We start from the raw sequence: 19,857 nt of genomic DNA, 5'->3' as shown, positions 1-19,857 counted from the left end.
TGTGAAAGCTACAGATGAGTAACCATTACACACAAGTTATTTTATCTACTACTATTTTAAAAACTGGGGCTTTAGACTGAAATTGTATGTATTAGAGTTGGCTACCAGGTGAGGAAAGTAAAGCTGCACCAGGGGTGGTTCTCAGTTTTGGTGCTTCCGGAGGGAATGATCCTGGGGTGGGTTTCCTGTAAACTGACAGCCCTGGGATAGAGGTGCACAAGTTTGGCAGCATGGCAAAGGGAGGCAGAGAAATCCTGTTGTCTGCTGCCATTGTTGAGGCTTGGCGAAGCTAATGATATGAATGTTGGATTTGGCTCACTGCTGAATTCCTAGCGCCTGAGTAAAGAATTAATAAATTATTTTTACAAGTTTATTTTGAAACCTACCCTAATTCATTGTTCAATTTTCTCCAAATCATTTTCAAAAACACAACAAATTGAAATGCTGTTACAACTTTTAACCTAAAATGTTAAATATAGAATCCCAGCAGTGTTGTAGGAGGCCATTTGTCCCAATGAGTCTTTCCAAAAGAGCACTCTAACTAGCTTCTCTCCTCCAGCCACCCCACCCTATCCTGTCCACATTACTCCATAACCTAACCTGGACTGTGGGAGGTAGAGGCGTAGAGGCATTGTCACTGGACGAGTAATCCAGAGACCCAGGGTAATGCTCTGGGGACATGGGTTCCAATCCCACCAGGGCAGGTGGTGACATTTAAATTCAAGTAAAAAATCTGGAATTAAAAGTCTAATCACGACCATAAAACCATTGTTAATTGTTGTAAAAACCCATCTGGTTCACGAATGTCCTTGAGGGAAGGAAATCTGCCGTCCTTACCTGGTCTGGCCTTTTTGTGACTCCAGACACACAGCAATGTGGTTGACTCTTAAATGCCCTCAGGGATGGGCAACAAATGCTGGCCCGGCCAGCGATGCCCACATCCCACAAACAAATAAAGTAAAAAATACAGGGAGAACGTGCAGACTCCACACAGGCAAGGCCGGAATTGAACTTGTGTCCTTGGTGGTGTAAGGCAGCAGTGCTAACCACTGTGCCGTCTTGTTTTGAATGTACATTCTTAAAATGTTTTCATGGGATGTGGGCATCGCTGGCTAGGCCAGTGTTTATTGTCCTTGAGAAGCTTGTGGTGACCCACCTTCTTGAACAGCTGTAGTCCCCTTGTGGTGTAGGTACACTCACCGTGCTGTTAGGGTGCGAGTTCCATAATTTTCATCCAGTGACATCTGTTGCTGTTTAAGACAGAAGAAACTTGCATTATTGAAGTGAATTTTTATGACGTTATTTTGCTCTAAAATTGCCAGAGCTAATCAGTAACTTTTGAAATGTTGTTATGGTTGTTGTTTTGTTGGCAAATGTGGCCACCAATTTGTGCGTTGGAAGGTCCCATACATTTGATTGAAATGCATGGTTTTATGGTGTTGACTGAGGGAGGAATATTGGCCAGGACAACTGGGTAGAACAATAGATATGGAACTAAAGGACCATCGATCAGGTAATGGAGTCCCAACCTTGAATAAATAAGTAAAGTCCAAGCCATAGTTTTGCAGAGAGGGTGAAGGCTTCAAGTGAAATCTTTAATGAAGGTAATAAAAGAACAAAAGATAATCTAGTGGGCAACTTTAAACGCTTGTGAAGCTTTTACATTTTTAAAATTATTTTTGATATTAGAAATTTCAATTGTGTTTTGTTGTTCAAAAGCAAAATACATCTGCGATGCCATTTGTTTATTTTGACATCTATATGTGCACATATCCAGCATCAAATCCCAGAAGTTTGTCCATGCCAATGTGATAGCATTGCTGGTGCAGGCACGATGCTCAGGGAAACAAGAAAAGTAGGATACAGGTGACCTAAAACCACTGGAAAATTACTTGCAGACGTAGTGCATCTGCCCCATTCCAGAACACCGAGCAGAAACTTATAGCCAAGTTCCGCACACATGTGTACGGCCTCAACCGGGACCTTGCATTCATGCCGCATTACATTCACCCCCCACCATCTAGCCTGGGCTTGCGAAATCCTACCAACTGTCCTGGCTTGAGACAATTCACACCTCTTTAACCTGTGATTATCCCTCTCTCCAATTGCTTTTTGGACTTTTAAAGACTTAATTACCTGCAAAGACTCACATTCAAAATATCATCTTGCATCTTTGACTTTGTCTATATATATTTTTCTGGAACCCACCTCTTCATTCACTTGAGGAAGGAGCTGTGCTCCAAAAGCTAGTGATTCAAAACAAACCTGTTGGACTTTAATCTGGTGTTGTAAGACTTTTTACTGTTACCATTCCAGAACAGAAAGGGTCAGTTCTTCATCCAAGCAGCAATGACACCAGGAAAGAAGAGAAAGTGTCCTTCTGTAGATGTTGACCTATCCATGAGGCAAATCCAAAATACTTGGTCATTATCTTTGACGAGACTCACATCTCATCAACACCAGTCAATAAATGAAAACCAGGCTGAACCTAGTCCAGAAACTCACTGGTATCTGAGTTCCAGAACCCCTTGCACTGCAACACTCACCCAGTCCTACTTTGCTACAAAATTACTGCTCTGCTTCATGGTTCTACAGTTGCCGCACAAAGCTCATGGATGTGCAGCTAACTGTTACCTTGAGGATGGAGTTAGGGACACAAAGGTTCACTTCAACTGAGTAGCTCCTGATGATGCCCTACATTGTCCTGGCTTTCGTTTGCTATGATGACATCGTTCCCCTTGAGATGGAGAAAATGATGAGCAACACCCACTTTTGCATTGACGAATACTTGAAAAATCCATCACAAAAACATTTAATATTGTTTGCCGTTGCATTGTAGCTAATATTCATGCAGCTTGTATCAGCCCACTCGCAAAATGTGGTATGTATTTGGCATAAAAAATGTTGCATGAAAATAGAAAACTAAGCTGTGAGGAGGCACCAATCCAAGGGCTATGGGAACGGGGGACGGGGGTTGGTGCCAGAAGCACGGTGCTGGCTACTCACCCTGGCCGCTCTGAGGAGGTTGTGCAGCTTTTTGACGGCATTGCTGGTCAATCCTGGGGCCCACAGTGCTCGTGGCCTCTGCCACCTGCGCCCAGGCCCGGTGTACGGTGGCAGGTGACAGCCTCCTTCGCACCCCGGCAAACAGGGCCCACCTCTCCTCCGAGGCAGCCAACAGTGTCTTGAGCTCCGTATCGGCGAAACGGGGTGCCGCTCTTCGGAGTGTCAACGTCTTGGCTGGAATGAGTGGGGTGTGGAGTGTTCATATGCGGCTGCAGTTTGGCAGCCTCTCGAGTGCCAAACCCGACCCAGGCGAATCGGACACTGTTTTGCATTGGAATTGCACTAGTTCCACATGGTGCCGGTGATAGCCCTTTAACGGCACTATGTTGGAACTTTATTGAACTGGCCTGTACGGTGGTTAGCACTGCTGCCTCACGGCACCAGTTTCAATCCCGGCCTTGGGCGACGACTGACTGTGTGGAGTTTGCACTTTCTCCCCGTGTCTGCGTGAGTTTCCCCCAGGTGCTCCGGTTTCCTCCCACAGTCAAAATATGTGCAGGTTTGGTGGATGGGCCGTGCTAAATTGCCCCTTAGTGGCCGAAGGTGTGCAGGTTAGGTATGATCACGGGGATAGGGCGGAGTGTGGGCCTGGGCAGGGTGCTCTTTCAGAAGGCCGGTGCAGACTCGATGGGCCGAATGGCCTTCTTCTACACTGTAGGGATATTATGATTCTGGCTACCAAGTCCCGGAGAGTGCTTACTCTCTGTTTGGGTTCTGTGTTAATGGGTTAAATCAAATTGCAGCCTAGAATCTCACACCAGTCTCTCTCTTTCAATATCGACATTAACATACAGCAAACAAATATTGTTTCTATGTATTACAGTTAGGATATCGAATTGCACATCTGGCATAAGTATTCATATATTCTTTAAGCTTTAGTTAGAAAATGTTATCACAGCCCAAATACTTCATTATGATGCTCAATCTAACCTCTCATGGTATTTAAATTATTTTATCAGTGATACAAACATTGTGAATTTTGCATCGAGCAAAGTATCAGTCATAATATTGTTGAATTGCTTAAATTTGTGTTCTGTATTTCCTGAAGACATTGAGTGGCTTCTAAATAATCTAATTTGCCTGGAATTCATTAAGTTTCTCTCTACATGTTAAAATGAAATTTGGCTCAAACTTGAGTGTGGCAGTCAATGGAATGTGACTAATGCTGAGCATTTACAAATGTATGCAGTGCTCCTAAATGAAACAAACAAAGGTCTATTTTATAACTGTCAAAGAGCCTTTTGTTATGATCAGAAAAAAAGTGAAAAGCTGTCACTTCTATTATAAAGTTTGACATTCCACACATGGTCTTTTGAGTAATGAAGTTAGCTTTCTCCTTATCCATGGTGATCATCTTTCCTTGTCCTTAAAACAGTCACCAGCTGATGCTCAAGTGTTGGACACGTGAACCCCACAAGAGGCCGTCATTCCAGCACATTGAAAGCTGCCTGGAACACCTGAAAAGCAGCTCCCAAGGCGATCAGAATGCTCTTGTGTACTACAATGATGACTACAGGAACAGTGACATCTCCCAGGGTATTGTCAATCAAGCATTTGAAGGTAAATGCTCCATGGTTAGGCTCAACAACTAACGGTATTGTAATCCCCAAATAGGAAAGAGGGATAACATAGCTTTGTCCCTCTTAAGGGTTATAAATGACAGCTTTGTGTTTCTTAGCAGTGTAGATGAGAGATAACATGACTGTCCTTGGCCTGATGGGAATTGATACAAATTGGATGTTAATTCCATTGTTGATTCTATTGTTCTGCTGTCCAATTGAGTTGTGAGTCTAGAGTGCATCTTTCAAGGCAACATTCACCACTTGTTTGCTTAAGCAGAGGCCTGTAGGCGACTCTGTCCAAGCACTCGCATTCCCAGGTAGCCTATCCACCATACTTCCTGCAGTGAGGGTTTTATAAGAAGATCAGCAGCCAGCAGAGACTACAGCAGGGTGCCGTGGTTACTGTGTTCTAATGATTGACAGGTGTTAAGGAGGATGACAGGGTGACTTTTACATCTGTGTAGTGGCTACTGTCAAGAATTTTATTCCCACACCGCCCTTTGTCATTCTTGGTACATCGGGTTTCCCACTGCTGCTCCTGCAGATGCCAGACCACTGTGGAGCTATAGTATAGATACATTTTATCAGAAATAATAGTGGTCTTGGGTCATTGCATCATGGAATGTAATTCTAAGGTTCCATAGCAGCTGCCCTCTTATCAGTTTTATTTCTTCACAGAAAAAGTAATGATACTGACCTCAGAAACGTCTTAATCATAGGTTGGCCTGTGCATGTGCATCTTTGTGAGTTGACCTCCTTCCCACTAATTTCAGAAATGTTATGATAACCACAATATTTACTTACAGACTAAAATATCCTAAAAAGGAAAGAGAAAGGACTTGCAATTATACAGCAATTTTCACAGCCACAAAGAATCCCAAAGTACTTTATAGGCAATGAAGTACTTTTCAAGTGGAGCCACCATTGCAGTGTAGTAGTACTCTGAAGACCCCTGGTTGCCATCGATCTTTGTCATTATGCAGTTAAAATAATGTAGTCTCTTCGAAGATCTTTACTGGATTTCTAGCCTATGAAGTAATTTCAGAATATCACTTTCACAATGTACCTAATTCTTTAATTATATCTGAGCAAAGAAAGGGACCGGGATTCTCCGTTTGCCGAAGCCGAAATCGCGAAATGCGATTGGGCGGAGAATCGGTTCCGATGGCAAAATTGCGGCAGGCGCCGATTTGACGCCAAATCGCGATTTTCCGCCACCTCAACAACAGCGTCAATGCATACCGGAATGCACTTACTGTAAGCACCATTTGCATATCACTAGCGGGCCCGACCCGGTATTCTCCGGGGCCTCTGCGATTCTCTGCCTCCGATGGGCCGAGTTCCTGATAGCGTGGTTCACTTGTGCTTTTTAAAATTGTGAAACTGGCATTGTGGCTGATGAGGGCGAGAGAGAGAGAGGAGGTAGGACACCGAGAGGAGCGACTGTGGGCTGCCGAGCCGGACACTGGCGGGGTGGGGGGGACACTGCCAGGGCCGGGGGAGGGGGGTTGATGGGGGCATAGGCCGAATGGCCGGGGTGATCCCCCACGGGACTGGGGCGGTATCTGGGCATGGACCTCCATTACCACGGCCATCTTGCTGCACACCCCACTGACCGCCCATCACGGCCTCGAGTTCTGCAGAGTGACACCAGCCGTATGGGTGCACCCAACTCTCGCACCCCACCCTCTGCCACAACCCCCCGCCCCCATCTGCACACCTGAGCCACCCACCCCCACCCACTCACCCAGGGTAACACACACAGTAGCCCCCACGGGGATCATAGTGCATATCCCTGGCATGGGCAGTGGCAGGCAATGGTACCCCTGGCATCAGGGATGGGCACCAAGGCCAGAGGCCCCCACGGTGCCGGCCACCGACCAGTCCAGGGGTGCAGGGATGGGGAGGGGAACATGTGAGGGCAGAGCCCGCAGTGACAACCGGGGCCACCATGTAGCCCGGTGGACCTGGTTGGGCACGGGGGTATGCACCACACTATCATGTCGGCATTTCACCCCCTGCAGACAATGGATATTGGAATTCAACCAGCAATGGTGGCCTTCCTGCTGGCCGCCGCCGTCCTGGGGATGCCCTACGGCTCTGCAAGGCGGCGCTGCTCAAGGAGGAGAAGGAAGCTGCAACAGCGGAGCATGAAGCAACGGAGCGTCAGCATAGGAACAGGTGGCAGCTGCCGAGGATGGAGAGCGAGCCACCCAACAGGCTGAGGAGGAGGAGATGCCAAGGAGGCGCCATGAGGCCTCGTGTGTACCGGCACTGCCTGTTATTCGAGGAACTGCTGGACCAGGCAAGCCGTCGAAGACTCCCGCTGAGCAGAGAGACAGTGTGACATATCTGCCAGATGATGACACACCTGGCACTGCGGGGGAATGGGGAAGGGTCACCCGCTCCCGGTGGCTGTCAAAGTGATGATAGCCCTGAACGTCTATGCCACGGGGCCCTTCCAGGTGCCGAGTGGGGACCTGTCCGGAATCTCACAGACCTCGGTGCATAGGTCCAGCCATGCCATTACATAGGTCCTATATGCCCAGGCGGCTCAATACATCTACTTCGATGTGGACCAAACCCACCAGGATGCCCAGGATTACACCATCGCCTGGATGCTCCGGGTCCAGGGGGTGATTTGGTGCAAGATTATGATTGATTTGGGTAAGGTAGACAAGGAAAAACTGTGCCCATTAGCTGATGGTGCAAGGACTGGGAGGAGGGGGAGGGGGAACACAGATAGAAGATTTAGGGCAAAATACAGGGTGAATGTGTGGATAACATTCTTTACACAGTGAGTGAAAATAACCTGGAACCCGCTGCCGAGGGTGCTGCACGCGTAGACGCTCAATGATTTCAGACGGAAATTAGATAGGCATTTAGGGGAGTGGGACTGACTGGATTGCTCCACGAAGACCTGGTCTGGACTTGATGGGCCGAATGGCAACCACCTTTGCCATAAATGACTCTATGGCTTCCATCTTATTTATAATAAAGACATTTTCCGGGCAGAGCTGTTTTGAGGATGGTGGTATGTGAGGCACGATCAATTTGGCTGGAGACGAAGTTGAATTCAAACTGAGGCTTTATTAGTATCTGAAGTGTGGCCTCCTACAGCAGCTGATGGAATGGCTGCTAGCTGAAGGCCATGCATATTTATAACCCGGCTCCTGGGTGGAGCTAGCATGCAGGGGCCTAGGTGAACCTGTAGTGCAGGTTCTACCGTACAACCCTTAATATAGGAACACAGTGGTTTACCACAGTGTGTTGGTGTCTTCCCATGTCAACACTTGGAGCAATTGCTCAGAGTTTTTACTATTTTGTGTTCAGCATCAAATTTGAGTCCATTTGATTCCTTTATGGTTCTCATCTCTTCTCTAACTGGTCTTTTGCTGTTGTGGTACTGAATGTTTTTGTGTTAGACTGAACATTAGTTGCTATGCCTTTTTTCATGTCTCTCTTCCACCTGTGATCATCTTTTTAATAAATTTTTATATTTTCTCATATGCATTCCATGTAGACCCTGCAGGATTTGTACAGATTTTTCTTCTCTGGCTTATTATATATTTATACTTCATTCTCAGAATCATAACTTTTGAAAGTGTTCCATTCAGTGTTGTTGAATAACTCCATATATTAATTTGTTTTAATCGTTCGTTCTTTAAGTTATATTCCTGGCTCCTGGTCTTGGCTATTTACAACTTCAATTTTGCATATCCTGACTTCAAAATTCCACTAAAACATCAGCTTGGTATTTAGGGAAATTGTGGAACTATACTGTTTGATTTGATTATTTTCCTTTAGAAATGGAGATGAATGTAAAAATCAATCTGGCATAATTTTGTTTACCATATTGGGTGAAAACTTAACTAATTTCTTTGGATACTATGAGCTCCAAAATGGTGTTGCAGTGAAATGAAATGAGAAATGAAAATCGTTTATTGTCACAAGCAGGCTTCAAAATGAAGTTACTGACAGCTCGGTAAATGGGAAAAATCAGACCAGATTTTTAATAATCTTTATTGTCACAAGTAGGCTTACTTAACACTGCAATGAAGTTACTGTGAAATGGCCCTAGTCACCGCATTCCAGCGCCTGTTCGGGTACACTGAAGGAGAATTCAGAATGTCCAAATTACCTAACAAGCACGTCTTTCGACACTTGTGGGAGGAAACCGGAGCACCCGGAGGAAACCCACGCAGACACGGGGAGAAAGTGCAGTCTCCGCACAGACTGTGACCCAAGTTGGGAATCGAACCTGGGACCCTGGTGCTGTGAAGCCAGAGTGCTAACCACTATGATGGCACATTGCTGAAGACATTAGCCTGTTCACAGTGAACTCAACATTCCAGTCAACGTCCGCTCCAACATCATTCTAGACATGGCAACCTGCTGTGTGCCAACCCCTCCTCCGCTTTAAACACTCACTCCTTCCACATTGGTGCACAATGGCAGCAGTGTGTACCATCTCCAAGATTAACTGCAATGACTTGCCGAGGCTCCTTTGACAGGTTCTCTGACTTGGAAGAATATCACTGTTTCTTCATTGTCACCGGGACAGGATCCTGGAACTTCTACCTAGCAGCAATGTGGGTTTGATTGCACCATGTGGACTGCAACACTTCAGGAACGCAGCTCACCATTGCTTTCTCGAAGGCAGCTGGGGATGGCAAATGCTGGCCTTTCCAGCAATGCCCACATTCCATGAACAGATATAAAAAATACAACTGGCAAGGAAACAAGGCAAAGAAATACATTTTACAACAAATTGTTTCTGTTGCTCGAATCAACTTTTAAGTATTTTGCAGCCTGCTGTATTCGGAAGGATGGCAATGATAAAATAAAATATTTTCTTGAAAGATTTTACTAATGCAGTAGCTGATGACAGGTTTAGATACTGTTTAGAGGCTGCAGACACGGTTTAGATGCTGCAGGTTTTGTGATTCTTTCCCTTGGTTTTGGATTTATTTTCAGTATGGTGTGGGGAACACAAGGACTCACATTGGCCCAGTGCTTGAGTAATATTTGTGGATTAAATATATGGTTAGATAGGGGTAGCAGCTGGAAGGAACCAATATAATTTGGCAGGGCATTGGATTAGAAACCCAATCTCCTCCTTTGAAAACTAGCTGTTATTAAATCTCCAGGCTTCACTAATCAAAAAACATGGCAGTGTAATATTGAGCACAATAGAACTCTATAGAAGGGAAAAGCAACAACTGACCCAAAACATTCATTTCAAAGTTTGAAAAATGTACTGCTACTGTGTCAATAGCAATTACACTCAAATTTGAGACTTGTACAACCATGGGGAGGGATTCTCCATAGCCCAACGGCGGAATCATGATCGACGATCGGGCGGAGAATGGATTTCTATGCTGAAATTGGGGCCAGCGCCGGTTCGATGCTGGCCCGCCAAGCTCTGCCCCCTCTGAAATGGCATCATCATGCTGCTCGTCGCGCGCTGTTTTAGCGCCACCACACTGAGCCAGGATCCGTGCTGCTGGCTGGGGGGTGGGGGCTTCCGCTACGGCTGGGAGACGGGTGGGGGATGGCCAGGGGATGGACTGTGGGGTCGCGGTTGCCGGGTTAGGTTTCGCACACGGTCGACGCCATGTTGTACGGCGCAACTGGTGCAGGTCGTCAGCCGTGCGCGTGCACGGACCGGCACCCAGCCATTCTCCGGCCGTTTTCGGCACGGTCCGTGGGGGTTTCACTCGGCGCTGCTGCTAGCCCCTCATCATTACCGAAAACGGTGGGGGGTCAGCGCTGAATTTCCTGTCATGAAATTCTACGCATACTATGCTGGCCTCAGCACTTAGTCATCAGAACGGTGAATGCAGCCCATGGTATTTCATTCTACTGGGTGAATTCTGGGTGGAACCCCCTGTTTTTAAGACTACTGTGTGGTGGCGGGTGGCTCTGGGCGGGTGGCTCTGGCGGCACATTTCCGAATACAGGATCCCTCACCAGATTCTGCGATTGGAATCTCATTGATTATGTGCAGGCAAGTTCTCCTCTGAATCTCCAGGCGGGCCGGCAGCCGATTCGTCCGCCCCACAGTCAGCTGATGGGTTCGAAAGTCCCGGCTATTTATCAGCGCAATCCTATCACACTCTCCAGCCCACCTGTCTTCACCAGACCATGCAGGATATCAGCAACCCAGAGGGAAAATGGTACCAGCCTCAAGAAGAAGTCAGTTCCACGATTCGCCCCCCCCCCCCCCCCCCCCCCCCCCGGAGCCCATCAAATGTGAGCTGTCCATGCCCCACTTGGACTTCTATCCACTGCATCTGGAGTCTTCATCCATCCCTTTCCAGTAAATGATGTGATATCCCTTTGACCCCCGTGTTTGTAAGCATTTCATGCAGCATTGTCAGGGTCCAACTTCCCTTTGCCTGCCATTGTGAGCCCCCGCCGCCCCCCCCAACCCACTCCCTCCATTTGCACTCCTTGTCTTCATCAGACTTCCCCCCCCCCCCCACTGTGGCCTCATCTCGCACTCCACCCCTGGGCAAACTTCAGACCTTTGTTGCGGTGGCTTCATGAGCCCTGCAGCACAGTGCTGACCAGATAGACAGTGGTGTGTGGCACCAGGGGGATGACTCTTGTTCTCCTCAACCTCAGGCAGTGACACAGGGTTCAGAGGCAGGGTGCTGTCCATGAAGACCACCTTGGCGTGGAGTTGGAGGGCAGGAACCAGTCTGCCCTGGCAGACTGGTGAACAGCACATGAGGAACAGTGCAGTACTATGGCAGGTCAGTTTTCTTGTCCTCACCTTGAAGTCTCTGACGAACTGAGGACCGCCTTGTGCACGACATTCATTAGCAATTGGGTTTTAGACTAACGTAATTTCACGCTCGTCTGTTGCAAAATTCGAAGGCGTGATGGGCAGCTATTTTAGGGGTGGCATGGTAGCACAGTGGCTAGCACAGTTGCTTCACAGCTCCAGGGTCCCAGGTTCGATTCCCGGCTTGGGTCACTGTGTGGAGTTTGCACTTTCTCCTCGTGTGTGCGTGGGTTTCCTCCGGGTGCTCCGGTTTCCTCCCACAGTCCAAAGATGTGCAGGTTAGGTGGATTGGCCATGCTAAATTACCCTTGGGTTAGGTGGGGTTACTGGATTACGGGGATAGGGTGGAGGTGTGGGCTTAAGTGGGATGCTCTTTCCAAAAGCCGGTGCAGACTTGATGGGCCGAATGGCCTCCTTCTGCACTGTAAATTCTATGATTCTATAATGAGCATTCATCAGTGGCAAATGAATTCAAATTGCATTCACACCACCTGGCAGCGGAAAGACTGACCCGCCATTAACCCACAATTGGGAGAATTGCATTTTATGCCAGTGAGTTTTCGACTTTTTGGCTCCCGTTAGATTCACCGTGCCTAACCACCACCAAACCTGCCACAGGTGTGATGGGACAATTCCACCCTTTGACTTTTTTGCATGGCTGATGCGAAAACCTTGGGCCTCTGATCCTGAGTCTAAGTGTTGACGCCATCGTAAACGCTGTCGCGTTTCACGACAGTGTTAACATGCCCTCAGGAGCAGTGATTCTGACCCTTACAGGGGGCCAGCACGGCATTGGAGCGACTCACGAAGCTCCAGCTGCCGATGCCGGCGTCAGATGGGCGCCGCAGGTCTGCGCATGCGCAGTGGGACCGACGCCAATGCGCGCATGCGCTGTGGCTTCCTCCTCCGCGCTGGCCCCGACGCAACATGGCGTTGGGCTACAGGGGCCGGCGCGTAACAAAAAGTGGCCCCCAGCCCGAGAGGCCGGCCTGCTGATCGTTAGGCCTGGATTGCGGGCCAGGCCACAGGGGAGGCCTCCCCGGAGTCGGAACCCCAACCACCACCGGGCTGCCCCCAGATGCATGCACGCCGAGGTTCCGCCGGGTAAGAGCACACGTGGATGGCGCCGGCGGGACTCAGATATTTTACGCGGCAGCTCGGCCCATCCTGGGCGAAGAATCGCTGGAGGGGCCGCCGACCGGCGCCGTGCCGCCGGCGCCATTGGCACCGATTCTCCGCTCTCCAGAATCAGCGGACCGGCGTCGGGGCGGCATCGCGCGATTCGCGCCCGTCCCGGTGATTTTCCAGCCCAGCCTGGGCTGAGAGATTCCCGCCCCTTGGTTTTGGAGCATGTTTTCAAGTTTCGACACGCTTTTGAAACTTCAGTATGTGAAGTAGAAGCAAAGGATGGAAGCGTTCTGGAGAACACACTCAGCATCAATCTCAATTGCGATCGCTGGAATTGAACAAGCTGATTTTAAAAAAAAAAGACATGTTTTGTTCATTCAGCACATAAATAATCTTGCAAGTTTTACGAACTGTGTCTTGATTCCAAATAATGGAGAGCACCAACTTTGAAACAGTCAAAATAAAAATTTAATGATTTTTAATTCTCCAGTTTTTCCTCTTTACTCAAGCTCCTAAACTTTATGAGATTCACTGGTGCAGTATTTTGTGCAGCAGCTCCTCTTTAGTAACTTCCCAAAAGTAATTCGTCTTTTAAGCCTAGATAATGAACAAAGAACAATATAGCACAGGAACAGACTCTTCGGCCCTCCAAGCCTGTACCGGTCATGATACCACCCTTGGCCAAAACCCTCAGCGCTTCCTCATGCCGTATCCCTCTATACCCACCCTATCCATGTATTTGTCGAGATGCCTTCTGATGCCGTTCATGTATCTGCTGCCACAACCTCCCTTTGCAATGCGTTCCAGGCACTCACCACCCTCTGTACAAAAAAACCTGCCTCGCACATCTCCTCTAAACTTTGCCCCACAGACCTTAAACCTATGCCCCCTGGTGACTGAACCCTCCACCCCTCAACCTTGGTTCTAATGAAAACAGTCCGAGTCTATTCAGCCTCTCCGCATAGCTAACCCCCTCCAGACCAGGCAACATCCTGGTAAACCTCCTCTGCACCCTCTCCAAAGAGTCCACATCCTTCTGGTAGTGTGGCGAGCAGAATGGTGCGCAATATTCCAAGTGCGGCCTTACCAAGGATCTATGCAACTGTAGCATGACTTGCCAGTTTTTAGATTTGAAGCCCCATCCAATGAAGGCAAGCATTCCGTATGCTTTCTTGACTACCTTGTCCACTTGTATTGCCACCTTCAAAGATCTGTGGACCTGTATGCCCAGATCTCTCTGACTTTCTATGTTCCTAAGAATTTTGCCATATACGGTATATTTCCCCTCTATGTTAGACTTACCAAAATGCATTACCTCACATTTGTCTGGATTAAACTCCATTTGCCATTTCTCTGCCCAAGTCTCCAACCTATCTATGACCTGCTGTATCCTTTGACAATCCTCAACACCATCTGCCACTCCACCTTGGTGTCATCCACGAGCTTACTAATCAGACCAGCTACATTTTCCTCCAAATCGTTTATGTATACTACAAACAACAGAGGCTTCAGTAAAGATCCCTGTGGAACACCACGAGTCACAACCTTCCATTCAGAAAAACACCCTTCTACTGCTACCCTTTGCCTTCTGTGACCGAGCCAGTTCTGTATCCATTTTCCCACCTCACCTCTGATCCCGTGTGACTTCACCTTTTGTACCAGTCTGTCATGAGGCACCTTATGAAAGGCTTTACTGAAGTCCATGTAAACAACATCCACCGCCCTCCCCTCATCGATCATTTTTGTCACCTCCTCAAATAATGAATGTTGGTAGAATTATGCTATTTGAAAATGGTGAGAGATGGGAGTGGGCATTACATCTTGCCTTCACCAATTGCCCATATATTGCACATTGCAATGAACTCAGTAGATAGTGACCAGAGGTTCTCTACTTTCCAGGCAGCGACAATTGCCTGTGGTGCTCCACCCACCTGAGAACAATGAAATGTGACTTATAATCTAATTGTACACAGTGGTTGGAATTACTTACTGTCTCCGAATTGGAGCACAGATAAACATTTTCTATTGCTGCGGCAGACATTTTAGGACCAACTTTGCTGTTTGTTCCAGGATTGTGTCCACTAGTGCTGCCTTATGTTCCTATGTACTAACATACTCAATGTTTCCCGTTCTCTGTCCCAACTAGAGTTAAATTGTGCAGCAAATGCTACATAATGTGCAGTATTGCAAATACTGTCCGTTTGAATTTGTTGTAGACAATAGATGGCCAAATAGGAGCAAAGATTTTCTGCTATAAACAAGCAATGAGGCAGCAGGAAAATTGGTGGGTCACCTAACTGAGTCGCGCATGGATTTAGCTCTGATGTCAGGCTCCATTGGACCTTTGCGGTGAGATCCTGATAAATACCCATCGGTGTTTTGGAGTTTGTTGTTTTGGATGATGCAGCTTTCAAAGTTCTGTTGTAGGCTTTTTGAGTATTCCATTGCTGATTATCTGCACACTTGGGAAAATGGCAATTTGAAAGAATCCTTGTTGCCTCAATGTCAGCAGCATGGGATTGGTGCCAAAGTGCACATACTGAGCGCTTGCCTTAGCAGAGCCTTGATGACTCTCTGGATTCAGCACTGCGTTAAGTAATGGCTCACTCCTCCCAGGTTCCTCATGGATGGCTGAAATGATCCTGAGGAATAAACATTCAAAGCTGTGGTCACTCGCTCTATTCTGGCCTCCCGCTTGGATCACACTTAGGTTCTGTGCAAATAATTGGTTCTAAAGTGGTAGACAGATTCCTGTAGATACCAGAACTGTCGGGGTTTGGTTTATTTATTTTTTCTAAAAAGCACTTGTTTCTGTCAGTATTTTAAAAAAAATATATCAGTTTACGTAAAGGGTAGCCAAGAAATAGCAGTTATTTAAAACACTGGCAGGACTTCCAGGCAGAATTTTCACCCCCAAAGTTTGGATGGATTTGGGTCAGGTAATTTGACAAATTATTAAAGTCTCAGGGGCAGAACTCACCCAATTCCAGAACAGGGTGGGTGACTGATCTACTCCCAGGAGTCAGGTCACTCATTTATATCTTTTATTGAGGCTTTCTGCCTCAGATTTGTTTTGTGGCCAGCTTTTGCACTAATTAGCCAGATTTTCTTGGCCTCACTGAAACCTGACAGAAAGTTGGGCAAGGATGGCATGGAACAGGCAAATATTTTTGCAGGACTACCCGTGAACCAGGAGGGGCAGGAATGCTGAGCAAACCTGTTAGCCTCTCTAGTGATCTGATGCCCTCGCAATCAATTCCATTTCTCACAGTGCAATGAACATCCAATGCCCTCCACAGGAGTGTCTTCCTACCTCCTTGATTGCTCTGGCCCATTCGCCCCAAATCCCTTCCCTCAACCTCTTCAGCCCACCCCATCAAAGCTCCACCATGCTGTGCCCCCTCCCCAATCTTTCCCTCCCTCCTCACTGCTCCTGGCTGCAGCTTGATGCCACAGGCCTGTCTGCCTGAGAGCCAGCCAGCAAGCCGGTTACTCACCCTGGCTGCTGGGGGCCAGGAAACAGATTCCAGAAACTGTAATCAGGTCCTGCCATTAAATTCAGCAGAAGTGGAGCAAAATCTGTTTTTCTGGGTTTCCAGACCATAAAGTTGCTCTCCCATAGCTCGCTCCTTCCCTGCCTCCCCGTTAATATTAGTGCCTCCATCTTAAAATTGGGTTACAACTCTTGCCATCCGGTTGGTACTTTGGTGACGAATGCAATCATCTTGCTACTAGTTAGGATTCATCAGGTCCTGCAGCAGGTGACAGAGAATTTATTTACGGCATCTATCATGCAGAAAAGACCCACGCTGCAATTATGACAGGAGATAGTTGAACAGCCAACAGAGTACAGGTCATATCCAGGAAAATCAGGCAGCACGTTGACTTTTTGGAGTAATATTTAAAAGAGCAGTTGTAAGAGTTTTTCGACGTTCGGTAGATGTAAAAGATCCCAAGGCACTGTTCAAAGAAAAGCAAAAAGAGTTCTCTTTGTATCCAACTTTTATCCTGAAACAATAATTCCAAAAAATACTCAAAATCAATGGTCATTTATCTCTTTGCTGCCATAGGAACCCTGTTATGTATATGCAAATATTTTCCATACTCATTTTGTTGGAATTTTCACACATTGCTTATTCACCAACTTATGATTTATCATCGGATTTTTTCCAAGGACCATCCATCGGGAGGTTACACACCCAGCTGTGGGAGTTTGCCTAATGGTGTTTTAATCTCACCCTGGGAGTAGAGATTTAATTCGGCTTGGATCAATGTCTTGGAACAGTCTGATGGTTATCAGGTCCAACATGAAATTAGTTTGAGCAGCATAATGCACTTGCTCAATTAAAATGTTTTGAAGAGGGAATTATAAGCAATGCACATTAACAGAGGTTGTGAAATATCGGCAAGCGACAATGCCTCGGATTTTATGGTAATAGTCATGGCAGTACTGTCAGCACCTTCTGGAGTCTGCACATGTGCAGAATAACATGGAAATCTAGTCACTGCCATCACTGATTTCTACGCTTGTCCATAGGGTGCACTGCTGAGTTATGTCCCCTTCCCCCAAAAGTGCAATTGATGAGAAACCTTATGGGGCTTTTCACAGTAACTTCATTGCAGTGTTAATGTAAGCCTACTTGTGACAATAAAGATTATTAAAGAATTGAAGGGAACTTCCATTCTTACGCTGTCAGTTGTCTGTACAAGCTCTTGGACAATTTACACCTTGTGACTTGAGGCATAGCTGGGTTTTTAATGGCATGCTAACTTCATAATTACTGACAAGTACCTTCGCTGGCCCTGAGAAACTAATTTTATCTTTGTGGAATGTCTCGATAATTAAAAAAATACATATTTAAAATAATTAAGCACTTAGTGCTCTGTTAGTTAAGTAGATTGGTCATGTTAAATTGCCCCTAAGTGTGCACAAAGGATAGGTGGGGTTACGGGGATAAGGTGAGAGAGTGGGCCCAGGTAAGGTGCTTTTTCAGAGGGTCAGTGAAGATTCGATGGGCTGAATGGCCTCCTTCTGCACTGTAGGGATTCTATGCTTCTATGATTAGTTTATATCTTAATTCGATTAATTATTTTTCTGTCTGAATATTTAATTTTAAAGCATTTTAATTGCTCTTTAACCTTTCTTGGTTGCTGCACGTGGATACTTTAAAGTGATTGGTTGCTCTCCTTCTTTCTGCATATCAGGATATCCCAGAGGAGAAGACCATGACACCGAGACACCAGGCAGCTTTCTTCGAGGTCAGCAGCGAATGTTGTTACCTCGCCATTGACCACAAAATCTGGGTTGCAGCATTTTCTTTACAGTAATGTACTTAATTACAAAGCTTAGGCAGTGTAGTGAGCAGCTTGCTTCCTCCCCAGACAACATTCATTAGAAGGTACCGATGTTTTGTTGGAGAAGGGGAGGAGATCAAATTGCGCCCTTTGTAAATAGATGGAGACGGCTAAACTGTCAGTTTAAAAAAAAAAGGGATCTGTGATCGTCTGAAATTGATGCCATTGATGACAGCATTTCTGCAGAGCAACCCGTTGCGAAAAGAAGTAAACAGTTGTGCTCTTATCCTGTGTCTTTAATGTTTCACATTAACGGTGACAAATGGTAAAATGCTGTGAATTTTGGCCTTAACTTTTGTTTAACTTTTTCCTGAAAATAAACGTTGGGTTTTGACAGACTGCCACCACTGCACACCAGAAGACAGTGATCTCATTGTGACTTCTGGAAGCACATGGCATAACTACACTCAAATGATTGAAGAGGACGACATGCTGAACAGATGGAAAAACCTTGTGATTCATGAGCTTCAGAAGTAACGTTATATTTTTGCATGCAGTTGCATTGCCTCTAAAAGTGATGCACTATGCTTTATATTTTCTTATGAATAGGGAACTATTTGAGAAATGCAATGGCTGTTTCTATTTTAGTCATTTGGCTAAGAGTGATGTTTTCATTACTCTTTATGTGAGTGCGCACAGATCCTAAACTGTACCAGGAAAGGGAGGGGAGGGGGTGGGGGAGGAATTATCAACATTATTCAGTATAATTAAAGCTTCATACTCCAGTTCTACAAGGCCTTTGAGAGCTTAAAAATCTAATTAAAATAAAAGTAAACAGTGCAATATATATTATAAATAAACCATCGTATTGATAAAATACTTTGGATAGATTGAAACTCAATGCAGTGTTTTTGATCATGCCTAGAAACTCGTTGCTTAATTGCTTTTAAAACACCTCACTGTTTTAAAGTGAGCCTTGGGCTGGTACTGCTATAGGGCGCACGTTGTCATTTCTAAGAACACAGATAGAGATGGTTTAGGTTGTTACAATACCCTAGGCCAGTGCTAGGTCAATCCCAGCCCTACTTGACCCAAAGTCATAACAAGGAAGTGAAATTAGATCTTATATTAATACCCATGGCTTTGGATGAGTTAAATTGACTACAGTCACCAGGTTTGCAAAGTTTAGACACAAGTAACCTTTTATTATGAACAGTAATTAGAAATAAATAGGCAAAAAAATACATCTTTCTATTCTCTGATTCCCAACTCCTCCTTCTAACTCCCCCTACTCTCTATCTATACACACACACACACACACACAGACAAACAACAGAGAAGGAAAAGGGTGGTTGAGAGGTTAGGAAAATATAATATAATAAAATAAAAGGATAAGGAGCCAGTTAGTTTCTTTCTCAATGTTAGGCCTTCAGTTGGGTATTTTTCCTTCAGCTTGTAAAGATCATTACAGACTCATGGAGACAGCAGGCGGCCAGCAGCAGAGAGGAGGAGAAAATGCAGCTCCTCTTCCTTCCTCCTCTGGAGGTCTTCTGGCAGGTTCTCTTTGGAAAAAGACACCTGGCAGGAACCAATCGGTGACTGTTAGGCAGAACATTGGGTGGGATTTTCCGATAATGGGGCTAAGTGTCGACGCCGCCGTAAATGCCGTCTGGCCGCTAGGTGCAGCGATCCTCCAACCCACAGGGGGCCAGCACGGCACTGGAGCACTTCACGTAGATCCAGCTGCCGAGACGTGCCCCAGCACGGCTGGCACATGCGCGCCACGGCTGGCGCGGGTCCGCACATGCGCATGGGTTGCCGTCTCTGCACCAGCCCCCACTCAACATGGCGGAGCCCTACAGGGGCCCGGCGCGGAGGAGCATAGGCCCCCCCCCACGAATTATCTTGCCCACCGATCGGTAGCCCCCGATCGCAGGTCTGGCCACCCAGGAGGCCCACCCCCCGAAGTCGGATCCCCCCTCTCTCTCCATCAGGACGGCCCCGCAGCCAGAA

The 19,857-nt window shown here is 46.6% G+C and overlaps 1 protein-coding gene across 1 annotated transcript in view; it reads left to right on the top strand.

Annotated features, from left to right (window-relative positions):
- The window catches only part of ros1 (c-ros oncogene 1, receptor tyrosine kinase), a 400,619-nt gene that overhangs the window by 321,911 nt on the left and 58,851 nt on the right, over positions 1–19,857 (top strand). The window contains exons 43-44 of the mRNA XM_072513469.1: positions 4,442–4,626; positions 17,755–17,808. Of these exons, the coding sequence (XP_072369570.1) occupies positions 4,442–4,626; positions 17,755–17,808 (239 nt within the window). The remainder of the gene's footprint in view (positions 1–4,441; positions 4,627–17,754; positions 17,809–19,857) is intronic.

The sequence above is a fragment of the Scyliorhinus torazame genome, chromosome 8 (assembly GCF_047496885.1).
Source record: "Scyliorhinus torazame isolate Kashiwa2021f chromosome 8, sScyTor2.1, whole genome shotgun sequence".
Lineage (NCBI taxonomy): Eukaryota > Metazoa > Chordata > Chondrichthyes > Carcharhiniformes > Scyliorhinidae > Scyliorhinus > Scyliorhinus torazame.
Note: the sequence above shows the minus strand (reverse complement) of the source record. Positions and strands in the feature narration are given on the sequence as shown.